The 12,856-nt window shown below is 41.4% G+C and overlaps 1 protein-coding gene across 1 annotated transcript in view; it reads right to left on the minus strand.

Moving 5' to 3' along the window:
• DLAT (dihydrolipoamide S-acetyltransferase) overlaps nucleotides 1-9,126 on the minus strand; it is a 30,983-nt gene extending 21,857 nt beyond the window's left edge. The window contains exons 1-6 of the mRNA XM_058545210.1: nucleotides 8,433-9,126; nucleotides 7,893-7,994; nucleotides 7,464-7,588; nucleotides 7,154-7,307; nucleotides 2,739-2,865; nucleotides 342-526 (exon numbers count right to left, since the gene is read on the minus strand). Coding sequence (XP_058401193.1) covers nucleotides 342-526; nucleotides 2,739-2,865; nucleotides 7,154-7,307; nucleotides 7,464-7,588; nucleotides 7,893-7,994; nucleotides 8,433-9,041 — 1,302 coding nt within the window. The 5' untranslated portion in view covers nucleotides 9,042-9,126. The remainder of the gene's footprint in view (nucleotides 1-341; nucleotides 527-2,738; nucleotides 2,866-7,153; nucleotides 7,308-7,463; nucleotides 7,589-7,892; nucleotides 7,995-8,432) is intronic.
• Nucleotides 9,127-12,856: the final 3,730 nt, after the last annotated feature.

The raw sequence follows: 12,856 nt of genomic DNA on the forward strand, positions 1-12,856 counted from the left end.
TTATATAGTAAACTCTATAGAAGATGGGGAACAAAACATTGCCTTCCATTTGCATAGCTACACCTGACGCAGAAAAAGACCATGTCACCTCAGCTTTGTTCTCAGCAGGACTCAAGACAGCAGGAAAAAAAAAACAAAAGCTACGAGGACCAAACCGTTGACCACTAGGTGAACGCTGCAGTGCCACACATCGTGTAGGTCTCCACAAATATTAACTGACTATCTCCTTCCTTATTCATAGAACCTTAGAGCTGGAAGAAACCTAGAATATCATCTAATCTAATCCCTTACTTTGGAGATGAGTAAGATAAGCGTTCCCTCAATTCTGGAAGCATACCTACCGGGGCTGGGGTAGGTGGTGCTTGTGGTTTTAAATCAGTTACTTCAGTTGGCCTATAGTCAGCAAATGCTGGTATATCTGCCTCCTTTTCTACAATGATACAAAGTGGGGTTCCTAGAGGGACATCTCTTGTGCCTTCAGCGATCAGGATTTTTGCCAGGTAACCTTCTTCCTGTACTTCAAAACCTTAAATAGAAAGAAAAACCATTATGGAGCTTAAAGGACTCCACTATCCCACCAAACTCAAAACAGAGTTTTAAGCAAAAGGCTCTTCTCCTTCAAACTAGCTATATAACCTTTTGCAAGCTATTTAGCCTCTCTGTGCCTTGGCTTCTTTCCCTACAAAACGGGAATACTAATATTACCTACTTCACAGGTATGTTATGAAAATTAAGTACTTTTGAAGTACTTAGAAACAGTACCTGGTACAAAGTAAATACTAAATAAATATCTGTTAAATAAAACTATGAGAGGGCCGGCCCCGTGGCTTAGCGGTTAAGTGCGTGTGCTCTGCTGCTGGCGGCCTGGGTTTGGATCCAGGGCGCGCACCGACGCACCGCTTCTCCGGCCATGCTGAGGCCGCGTCCCACATACAGCAACTAGAAGGATGTGCAGCTATGACATACAACTATCTACTGGGGTTTTGGGGGGAAAAATAAATTTAAAAAAAACTATGAGAGATTACAGACAGTGGTTAACTCTGAATGTTTTCTTAAAAACATCTCCAAGGGCAGCCCCTATGCATACCCACAAGATTCCAAGATGGCATTAGTTGTACTGCTAAAGATCAGACCCACATAGATGTTAAATTAAGGGAGCTACTAGGCTTGACAGTGATGAGGGATTATACCCCAAAAGCATCTCTGGAGCTTTGCAAAGAGGTTATATTGGTATTACACCAAATGTTTCAGCGTGAAGATCTATAGTATTACTAGGGTTTCCATGGTGTTGACAACTTACATTTTATTTAGCTACTGCTTTTCTTACAAGGAATTCAAACATGAAGGGTTGCAAAAATATAACTAAAAGAAGCCATTGCAGAGGACAACTTTCGCCTTCCGGATCTTGGCTTTCTGTGGTGTTGTGCCTCTCCCTGATGGACACATCTTTGACGAACCCTTCCATTTCCCAGTTGAGAATTAATATCCAATAAAAGCTATGTTTAAAAAGAAAAGACTCTGGGGCTGGCCCGGTGACGCAAGCGGTTAAGTGCGTGCAATCCGCTGCGGCTACCTGGGGTTCGCCGGTTTGGATCCCGGGCGCGCACTGACGCACTGCTTGGCAAGCCATGCTGGGTGGCGTCCCATATAAAGTAGAGGAAGATGGGCACAGATGTTAGCCCAGGGCCAGTCTTCCTTAGCAAAAAAAAAAGAGGAGGATTGGCAGATGTTAGCACAGGGCTGATCTTCCCCACAAAAAAAAAAAAAAGAGAGAAAAGAAAAGGCTCCAAGGCCATAATAGAGTTTAAAGAGTTTGACCAAGATAATATTTCTCTAGTGACTAGTCTTTAGAATACCAGTCTCTGCAGCAATATTAGTATTCAAACTAAAATGCAAAGCAGATCTATTGTTACCAAGGTTTTTTTGTTTTTCTCTTTAATAAACAGAATCCTTTCTTCTAATAAAATCCTATGGGGGGAAGCACAATATGCAAAAAGATAAAAAGGAGTTGCTCTGGTGGAAGTGGGGGATGGGGGCAGGGCACAGTAGAGTCCTGCTTGTTGAGTTCTCCTTTGGCCTAAGGTGTCATCAAGGAATCAAGGGGTTTGAAAAACACGGTCTGAAAAGAACCACTGCAGGGGATGCCCAGAAGCTCCCACTGCATCTCTGGGGACTGGACAGGAAAGAAAGATATTTATCTATAAATATTATCACAAATATATGATTTTCTCTGTGGGTTTTGTTCTGAGCATAAAAACAAATCAGAAAAGGAACATATGGAAATGTGATATGATATCTGAACAGGATATATACATTCTATCAGTCATTCTCAAACTATGAAAACAACCTAAACCCTGGTTTCAATTATCCTTCAGTCATCTTAAATTCTTTAGTATTTTCTGCCTTGGAAGTTATTTTCTCCTGCTTCCTCCTTTTTTCCCTTGTCCAGTTTAAAGAATGGCAGTTCTCATATGCTTCTCAGTAATAAGGCTAAGAAGCAAACTCTGGCCTAAAAATAATCTCAAAGTTGACATATCCTTCATTCAACGAGAGTGCAGTATGGAACTGACAAATCTGACTACACACACTTTTGTTATGAAACATCCTGTTCCAGGAAATGAATTGCAAGAATTAAAATTTTTCATGTTATCACTCACTCATTATAGGATAAGAAGGCAAGCCTTTTCCCTCATTGGAAAACTCAGTGCCTCAACCATTAAGAGCTGAAGAAATCTCACCTATAGTGGCCTTATCAGTCTCTATCTCTGCCAGTAAGTCTCCTTCATTTAGCTTCTCACCCACTTTTTTTTCCCATCTCTGAACTGTGCCCATGGTCATGGTAGGAGAGAGGGCAGGAAGAACCACCTGTAGAAACAAATACATATTATCACTTAATACTAGGGAGCCTTGGACACAATGAAACTCAGGCAAGCTTAAACAGTTTTACGGAATGATAATGACTACGACAAGCCAAATCCCCGTCTGCCTGATGCCTCTATAACAGCAAAAGCTCAATGCCCTTGGGGCCGGCCCCGTGGCCTAATGGTTAAGTTCAGCCTGCTCTGCTTCAGCGGCCTGGGTTTGGTTCTGGGGGACAGACCTACACCACTCATCGGCAGCCACGGTGTGGCTGCAAGCCACATACAAAACAGAGGAAGACTGGCACAGATGTTAGCTCAGAGCTAACCTTCCTCAAGCAAAAACAAGAAGATTGGCAACAGATGTTAGCTCAGGGCAAATCTTCCTAAGCGAGTGAGCAAGCAAGCAAGCAAGCAGTAAATGAATGAATGAATAGATAAATAAATAAATAGAAAAATATTTTTAAAAAAAAAACCTCAGTGCCTCAAAAGTGTCCCACCAGTTAAATCATCCTTCAAATCTCAAGCTTTACAGTATCAGCAATACTCTGACCCACCCTCCAAAGTTAAAAGCAATGGGAAGATGGAAAAGATTTCTTTCTGGACAGTCAATATTAACTCCTCAATAAATAAGCAAAGAACATCTTTTCATCTTTTTTTTAACATTTAGATTAAGCTAGAATTTTTCATTTTCACAGAATGATCTTGGCCTAGACTATTTCATTAAAATTTTGCTGTGCTCTGTATTGGCATCTATCTTTTCCCTCAGAGGAAACTGCATTCCTCCAAAATTTCCCAGATACCTTTCCAAGACAAAAACTAATATTAAGAAGCGTTCTGGGGCCAGCCCGGTGGCACAGCGGTTAGGTGGGCGAGCTCCCCTGCGGTGGCCCGGGGTTCGCAGGTTCGGATCCCGGGCGCACACCAACGCACTGCTTGCGAGGCCATGCTGTGGCGGCGTCCCATATAAAGTAGAGGAGGATGGGCATGGATGTTAGCCCAGGGCCAGTCTTCCTCAAGAAAAAAGGAGAGGATTGGCATTGGATGTTAACTCAGGGCTAGTCCTCCTCACCAAAAAAAAAAAAAAAAAGAAGAAGAAGTGTTCTTACAATTGCATCAAAAAGAATAAAATACCTAGGAATAAATCTTACCAAGGAGGTGAAGAACCTATACAATGAAAACTACAAGACATTATTGAAAGAAATCCATGATGACATAAAGAAATGGAAAGATATCCCATGCACGTGAATTGGAAGAATAAACATAGTTAAAATGTCTATATTACCTAAAGCAATCTACAGATTCAATGCAATCCCAATCAGAATCCCAATGACATTCTTCACAGAAATAGAAAAAAGAATACTAAAATTTATATGGGGCAACAAAAGACCCCGAATAGCTAAAGAAATCCTAAGAAAAAAGAACAAAGCAGGAGGCATCACAATCCCTGACTTCAAAACATACTACAAAGCAATAGTAATCAAAACAGCATGGTACTGGTACAAAAACAGACACACAGATCAATGGAACAGACGTGAAAGCCCAGAAATAAAACCACACATATATGGACAGCTAATTTTCGACAAAGGTGCTAAGAACGTACAATGGAGAAAAGAAAGTCTCTTCAATAAATGGTGTTGGGAAAACTGGACAGCCACATGCAAAAGAATGAAAGTGGACCATCTGCTATCGCCATTCACAAAAATTAACTCAAAATGGATCAAAGACCTGAAGGTGAGACCTGAAACTATAAAACTCATAGAAGAAAACATAGGCAACACACTATTTGACATTGGTCATAAGGGAATCTTTTCGGATGACATGCCTATCCAGACTAGGGAAACTAAAGAAAAAATAAACAAGTGGGACTTTATCAGATTAAAGAGCTTCTATAAGACAAACAAAACCAGAATCAAGATGAACAGACAACCCATCAGCTGGGAGAGAATATTTGCAAAACATACATCTGACAAGGGGTTGATCTCCATAATATATAAAGAACTCACACAACTGAACAACAAAAAAACAAACAACCCAATCAAAAAATGGGCAGAGGAAATGAACAGACACTTCTCCAAAGAAGATATACAGATGGCCAATAGGCACATGAAAAGATGTTCAACATCACTAATCATTAGGGAAATGCAAATCAAAACCACACTAAGATATCACCTCACACCCGTTAGAATGGCTATAATCACCAAGACAAACAACAAATGTTGGAGAGGATGTGGAGAAACAGGAACCCTCATACACAGCTGGTGGGAATGCAAACTGCTGCAGCCTCTATGGAAAACGGTATGGCGATTCCTCAAAGAATTAAAAATAGAGATGCCCTATGACCCAGCCATCCCACTACTGGGAATCTATCCAACGAACCTGAAATCAACAATCCAAAGAGGCTTATGCACCCCTATGTTCATTGCAGCATTATTCACCACAGCCAAGAAGTGGAAGCAACCTAAGTGTCCCTTGACTGACGAATGGATTAAGAAAATGTGGTATATATACACAATGGAATACTACTCAGCAATAAAAAAAGACAAAATCGTCCCATTTGCAACAACATGGATGGGCCTGGAGCGTATTATGTTAAGTGAAATAAGCCAGAAAGAGAACGACAAGCACTGCATGATCTCACTCATATGTGGAATATAAACCAACACATGGACAGAGAAAACTGTATTGTGGTTACCAGGGGCAAGGGGGGTGGGGCTGGGGCGTGGGGGGTGGGGCTGGGGCGTGGGGGGTGGGCACAAGGGGTGAAGGGAGTCATATATATGGTGATGGACAAACAAAAATGTACAACCCAAAATTTCACAATGTTAAAAACCATTAAAACATCAATTAAAAAAAAAAAAAGTGTTCTTACAATAGTCACTTTCACCTCAATAAAATCTAAACATCAAATTGACTGATCTAAATTAAAAATTGCTTCCCTATTTATATGGCTTGTGTATCAACTGAATTTGGATGCTTACTCAGCTATTATGGGTTGTGTTTGCTGTCTTCTTAGTCTTTGGTATCTAATTAATAAAATTATGCTGAGAGAAAAATCATTTCAACTGATGATGTCTCAGGAAGGCAGGAAAAAAAGTCAAACAAAACTTAGACTGTAATTAGTTTTTTTTTTTTTGCTGAGAAAGATTCGCCGTGAGGTAACATCTGTGCCAATCTTCCTCTATTTTGTATGTGGGTTGCCGCCTAGTGATGTAGGTCCGTGCCCAGGAACTGAACCCAGGCCGCCGAAGCAGAGTGCACCAAACTTAACCACTAGGCCACAGGGTCGGCCCCCTAGAAAATTTTTTTAAAGTGTTTCCTTGTTCAGAACTTGTCATCTTCGTCTACTTCTTAAAAATTAGTGGAGCCAATAATCTTTATGCAGTATCTTAAAGGATAATTAAGACACAAACCTAACACTTGCACACAAAGCCACAGACATAAAATGGCAAGAAATGAAGACTCATGTAGTGAGATAGAATTTGCTGAACAGGATGAAATAAATGTGTGAACTGAACACCAGACAAAACTTCACCATGAATGACTGCTAATAATAGACCATGGAGTAGAACATTATGTTCAAAGAAGAAAATCATTCCTATACAGAAACTGCTACACATAAACTAAGTGAAGGGAAAATTCTAGTCTTAATCTTTTAGAAAAAGGACAGCTGGTTTTCATCCATTTCCAATATCTGAAACACACAAATATACATGGGATAACCCCAATATCTAATAAACTGATTTAGTTTGTTACAAACTGAATTAGTTAATAGAATCAATAATGATTATATTTACTGTCCTCAGCCTTGCTGCAATGCTATTATATATGTCTATTCTACACTTATTCTTTATCGTCAGTTTTCTCACTATTAATACTACTGGACTACTTCATCCACTCTTAGAAAATAGAACACTACATGTCAAAGGAAAACACCAGTTGGAGACTTTCATTCAGTAGACAGCAGGTGAGGCCCACTATAAACTCCACTTATACAGATATAAGGACAAATCATTCCCAAAATCTAACAATGTTCTTGAATGAGGAGTGCCAAGCATTATCCTGTCTACGACATTGAGGCTGAAAAAGGTTAAAGGAACTGCCCAAGTTCACACACCTGGAAATAACAACTAGGCATACAAGCTGTCAATTTTCACGTTTAAATCTCTGTTTGCTTTCAAATGACAAGAGCTAGCCATATTTAACGCCAGTTTCCAGGATGTGATAGCCACCTATGAAAAATAACGAATAAGTAATAAGTTTTCTAAAGCAAACACCCAGAGGCTGAGCTTCACCTGCATGTGAGTGGGATACGAGCTACCAGGAGCCTGAGCAGAAGGTGCAGGTGGTGAAGCAGGGGCAGCAGGAGTTGGTGCTGGGGCTGCTGGTGGGGTGGGTGCTGCCGAGGAATCCAATGTATAATTTTTAAAGGCCTCAACATCCTCAGGCCTAAGGAAGAGAAAGAATGCATAAGTATAAGGGAATTATAAAGCAGATTCAGCTCCTGTAGAAGTTGTCTTAGAAATCTTGAACTAATTTCTCAATTCTGGGTTAAGATATTCCACTCAGCACCTAAGTTCTGCAAATTACCAGGGTACTACTCACTTTTCAACTGTGATACAGATGACCGATCCAACTGGAACATCTCTAGTACCTTCAGCAACAAGTATCTTTGCCATGTAACACTCCTCCAAGCTCTCAAATCCAACAGTGGCTTTATCAGTTTCAATCTTTTAACACAAACACAGGAGCTTAGGCTTGTGCTGCCAGTATGAAGTTTACTAGCTTGTGTCTAGAATCATACAATTCAACAGTCATGTGAAGATAAAGCCTCTATCACACATTTGAAAGACGGAATTATTTTAAAACATCTTAGCTAAAAATGAGTTTGGCTAGCTGCTGACAACTTATCTAACCAATCTTCTCTACTATCAAGTGGTACAAGGGATAACTTACCACCCAGAAAGTTAACGTTCAGTCAGTTTACCTAAGCCACTCCCTTCTAACTCATTTCCATATTTTAAAACAACTTACCTCTGCAATTAGTTCACCCTCATTGATTTTTTCCCCTTCCTTTTTTTCCCAACGGGCTATGGTGCCTGCCTGCATTGTGGGGGAAAGAGAAGGCAATGGAACCTGGAGGAGAAAAAGGAGAAACACTAAATTTTAAAAGGGATGCCTAACTCTCCGTCTGGTTTAACGTTTCATTCAATTCAATTTAATTTAATGCAAAGAGTTTACTGAGTCCCATTACACGCTGAGCACTGGAGGTATAAAAGGAGTTTCTGCCACCAGAAGCTCTCCAGTGACAGGCTCCCGGCTCCACAGTCCTGTGGGTCTGACAGCACGGACGTGACACTCCAGATACAGCCCCAGGTTTGGAGTTCTCCTTTCAATGGACTAGAAAAGAAGGAAGCTCAAGAGCCACAGCAAAGCTGGGTATTGGAGAAGGGCCGATGACATATACAGCGAGGGGGGCGGAGGATCACTGAGGTCTCTGAGGGAGGATCCCGAGGCCAAAAAGTCTGCCCTGAAGGACATCAGGGTCCCGCGAAGGACAGGTCTGGGGCTCACCTTCTGATGCGGGGGGAGACTATAACAGCGGCGGTTAGGCGATCCCAAAAGTTGCAGCAGGAAGCGATTCCGCGGTGCAGCCCGCGAGCTGGGGCTCCAGCCGCAGAGCGCCCGGACCCCGCCATAGCCTGTGGTCGCGCTGCTGCAACGAGCCGAAGCCGGGCCAGCACGCGGGGTCACGCACGGAGCTCCCGGTTCCTCCGGCACGGCCGTCCATCGAACCCCGAATCCCGCCCTTGGGGCTGCCTTCTGGGCCTGCCGCGCACAGACGCGCCACATAGTGCCACAGACCCCCACCCCCCAAAACCAACGCGGTCTCCGGAGTGACCTCTCCCGGAGCAGCGCGTTGTTGCCGTCAGCCACGCCGCGCAGCCGCACGTTGTCGTAAAACGGGCTCCAAAGAGTCACCCCACCCCCTCCCCAGACCATTACTGTGTGGAACGTACACCTTCCTCTCAGGAGTTGGGGAGAGGGAGTCGTGAAGCGGGTGGGGGCGGCTGCTTTGGAGCCCCGGGGGTGGGGGGCGTTCCAACGGAGCCAACGCAGATGCAAGTTTGGGAGAAATAAGCCGTGGAGAGGAGTGGAAGGTGGTGGTCCTAGGAAAGGCATCTCAAAGGGTAGGACGGGACCTAAACGGTGAAGGGCATGGCCGAAAGGGAGGGGCCTACAAAGGCAACGAGAGCCGTGCTAATCGAGGCAGAATGGTCTGAGAAGGTGGGCTGATGGGAGTGACCAAGTCGTGGGGAAGAGCTGGGAAGTGAGCCCGACGACCGGCGGGCGCTGAGAGCCTCAGGCCAAGGGGCGGGGTCCTGGAGCGCTCCCTTAGAGACGGGAGCGCGGAACCGCCCCGGGGGGGAGTCGGAGCGTTCTGCAGGAGTGCCCTCCCCTCTGCTGACTCAGCGGTGACCGGGTTTGGGGCCTGGCTCTGTGCTGGCTGGCTGTACGAGGTTATTACGAAGATTTAATTTCAGGTTTGTAGCCCAACCGGAAACCGGAGTGAACAGGTTTTCCAGCCAAATGGTGTGAAGGGCAACCAAGAAGAAAATACATTCCCACATTCAGGTGCACTGTGGCAGGGGTAAGCGTATTCCCTGTATGAAGATATAGGTTTCAAAACATTTGCGTTTCCACTTTACCATAGAATCCCTTTAAATAGCAAAAAGCTTTGTTATGCTTGAAATATTTCGTACTAAAACTAAAACTATAAGCCCATGAGGGCAGGAAGTATGTCTATATTGTTCTCCCATGCATCCCCAGAATTTAGCCTGAATGCATGTCTTTTAAATTAATGAACGAAAAGTTATCTACAACATTTAAGTACACTTCCACTGTAGGGTTATTCTCCTATAATTAGGAAATAACTCGTTTCTGAGCTGAGGGTAACATTAGATTAGGAGCAAGCACCTGCTGTATTTATATCTTTTAAGTCTCCAGTGTGCAGGTGGTCAGAGAACACCAAGAATACAAGAAATAGGAGGAAAAACCAACATTTGAAAACATGTTCAACCTTGCTAGTAATTAAATATTTGGAAAATTAAAATAGCCAGAGGGTACTATTTCATACCTACTTAAGGGGGAAACTTGAAAAAGTCTAAAAACCCAGCATTAATGACATTGCAGAGAAAGAGATGCACTGTTTGGGGCACAATGAATGATGGTTGTTTTTAGAGATGGCAATATAGTAAGAAATACCAAGAATCAGAAAAAATTGTTTACATCCTTCCCCAAAATCCTATTCTATTATCCTTAAGACATTCAAAACAAGGTATTAAAAAAAACACGTTTTAATATCTAACAGAAAAAGTATTGGAAAGATACGGCTATCCAAAACTGAGGAAAAGATTAAGCAGACACAGCTGCCTGGCAGAATATGTAGGCAATACAGTTGAGAAATACAAAATTTCCAGATTAAATGGGAAGGCACATTTGAAATAATATTAAGAGTAGATAGAGCAATTATATTGCTAACGGTTATGTAAAACTACTTATGAATAACAATTGGAGGAAGCAATAGAAGAATAATTGTGATTAGTGAAAGGGCTTATAGTGTAACTTTATAAATTATTATAAAAACATTTTAAAAATTTTGAATTGGCTAAAATATCTTACTACCTCCATGGCATTTGAATTTAATAACTGGATCTAAATTAGCCTTTGTATGAGATGATCTTCAGTTTGCTCTTCTCACTTAGGTGGGCTTGCTTAAACCTTGTTTTGCATTTTTCAGTGCATATTAAGTTTATATTTTGAATATACTTTTGACAGGTATTGCCAAATCATAGGAGGGCACAGATGGAACAGTCCAGGGGTAGTAAGTTTACCTCAGAGTAAGCTAGGAATTCTTAGGTTTGTCAAATCAATCTTGAGAGAATAGGCCTAACTCCCCTAAACAGATTGGGTAAAGGAATTTAAGGAAAAGGAAGACTCAATAAGGTTTGAAGTGGAGAGACATGTAGAATGGTGATATCACTGATATAAAATGGGTAGATGGAAAGAGGAATTGGTAACAAAAGATTCTGAGTTAAACTGTTCACATATTTAACATAATGATGGAATAACCCAATTAAAATGGCTTGTAATTAATAATTGAAAATATGTAATTGAAAGTCAAGTGAAAGCACTAAGGGCTAAAGATTTAGCTATATAAAATATTCAAATTACAGTGATAAATGAAGCTTGCTTAAGTTTTAGGAAGGCAGCTTTCAAATTAATTTGAAAATTCTGGTTCTTTTAAATACACATTTCTGAAAGTCTCTTCTTCATGTTTCTTGCTTTTGCATTAGAGACTGTTTTGCCATACGGTGTACACTCTCAGGTTCTTATTTGTTTGCCCATTTATATATAATTTCTTTATTTTTTTATTTTATTTTTTCTCCTTTACTCCCTAAAGCCCCAGTAGATAGCTGTACGTCACAGTTGCACATCCGTCCAGCCGCTGCATGTGGGACGCCACCCCAGCATGGCCGGAGAAGCGGTGCGCCGGTGCGCGCCCAGCATCCGAACCCGGGCCGCCAGCAGCAGAGCACGAGCACCCAACCGCTAAGCCACGGGGCCGGCCCTGTATATAATTTCAAAAGAAGTGCTAAATCAATTAATTCTCTTTGATAATATTAACCTATTCTGTGCTTACATTAGAAATACCTAGGGGGCCAGACCCATGGCTTAGCGGTTAAGTGCGTGCGCTCCACTACTAGCGGCCCGCGTTCGGATCCCGGGCGCGCACCGACGCACCACTTCTCCGGCCATGCTGAGGCCGCGTCCCACATACAGCAACTATAAGGATGTGCAGCTGTGACATACAACTATCCACTTGGGCTTTGGGGGAAAAATAAATAAATAAATAAAATTATAAAAGAAAAAACAAAAAGAAATACCGATAGTAAAATATCTGTAGCAATCAAGTAATCCTTATCTCCACTCCCCAAGTAATGAGTAAACATGCTACCAGGGAGATCACTTGAGGAAATTTACTTTCACTAAATGTAAATAGTTTTATTAATTAATTTCAGTTGATAAACACAAGTGAAAATAATTAAAGGTATTTAGTTTGCAAACTCCATTTTATTCATAGTTTCTTTTTTTTTTAATTAGTTCACAAATCTGGTACATACAGGCAGTTAAAACTGGTTATCACTTTGATAATCAGAAGCCTCTGATATAACACAGCCTTCATGAAAACATTGTAAAACAGGGAGAATACATGGTAACAATCTCTTTGAAAGCAATGGTTGCAAACATCCATGTTTCTAAGAAAATATAACTTTACATATATATTTTAAGCAAGCTATACCTCTTACATAAATTCAGACAGTAGAAGTGTGCAATCGTAATGCTTATTTTATGGGAAAAAAATGAAATTATAATTATGACCTAAATGCTTTTAAGTAATTACAGTCCTCATGGATTGGATGTAGAGCATAAAGATATTTTCCCTAATTTACAACCATCCTGGTGAAAAAGAGCTGAAAAGTTGGTTAGTAAGTAGGATTGCCACTACCAAGTAAGTTTAATCCAAATTCTTTAGGTACAAATTGTCAAGTGTTCCAATTCCAGCTAATTTAGAGAACTGAGTGAGAATAGGCTTCAGTTTTTAAATGAAGACTTTTTAAGGAATTGAGCTTTCTACTAAACTAGTTTTTATGAGAGGGTCATTTTTTTACTCTAACAGGGTTTAGAGATTACTTTATGAACTCTAAACATTCTAGTTCCTTAGTTTTCTCAAAGAAGGACCTTCAGCAGTAGCAGGATGGACTGTCCCACACAAATGCCACCAGGGGACAATACTCTGAAAAAGTCAAGAGGCGTCCGAAAGTGCAGCCACAGTATATCAAACCAGAATGAATCAACGCACACTCCTCAGAAGGCTCCTCTGTCTTTAGAAACTGGAATGAGGATTACCAACACATTTTACACAAGAATTACTG

This window comes from Diceros bicornis, chromosome 7 (genome assembly GCF_020826845.1).
Source record: "Diceros bicornis minor isolate mBicDic1 chromosome 7, mDicBic1.mat.cur, whole genome shotgun sequence".
NCBI lineage: Eukaryota > Metazoa > Chordata > Mammalia > Perissodactyla > Rhinocerotidae > Diceros > Diceros bicornis.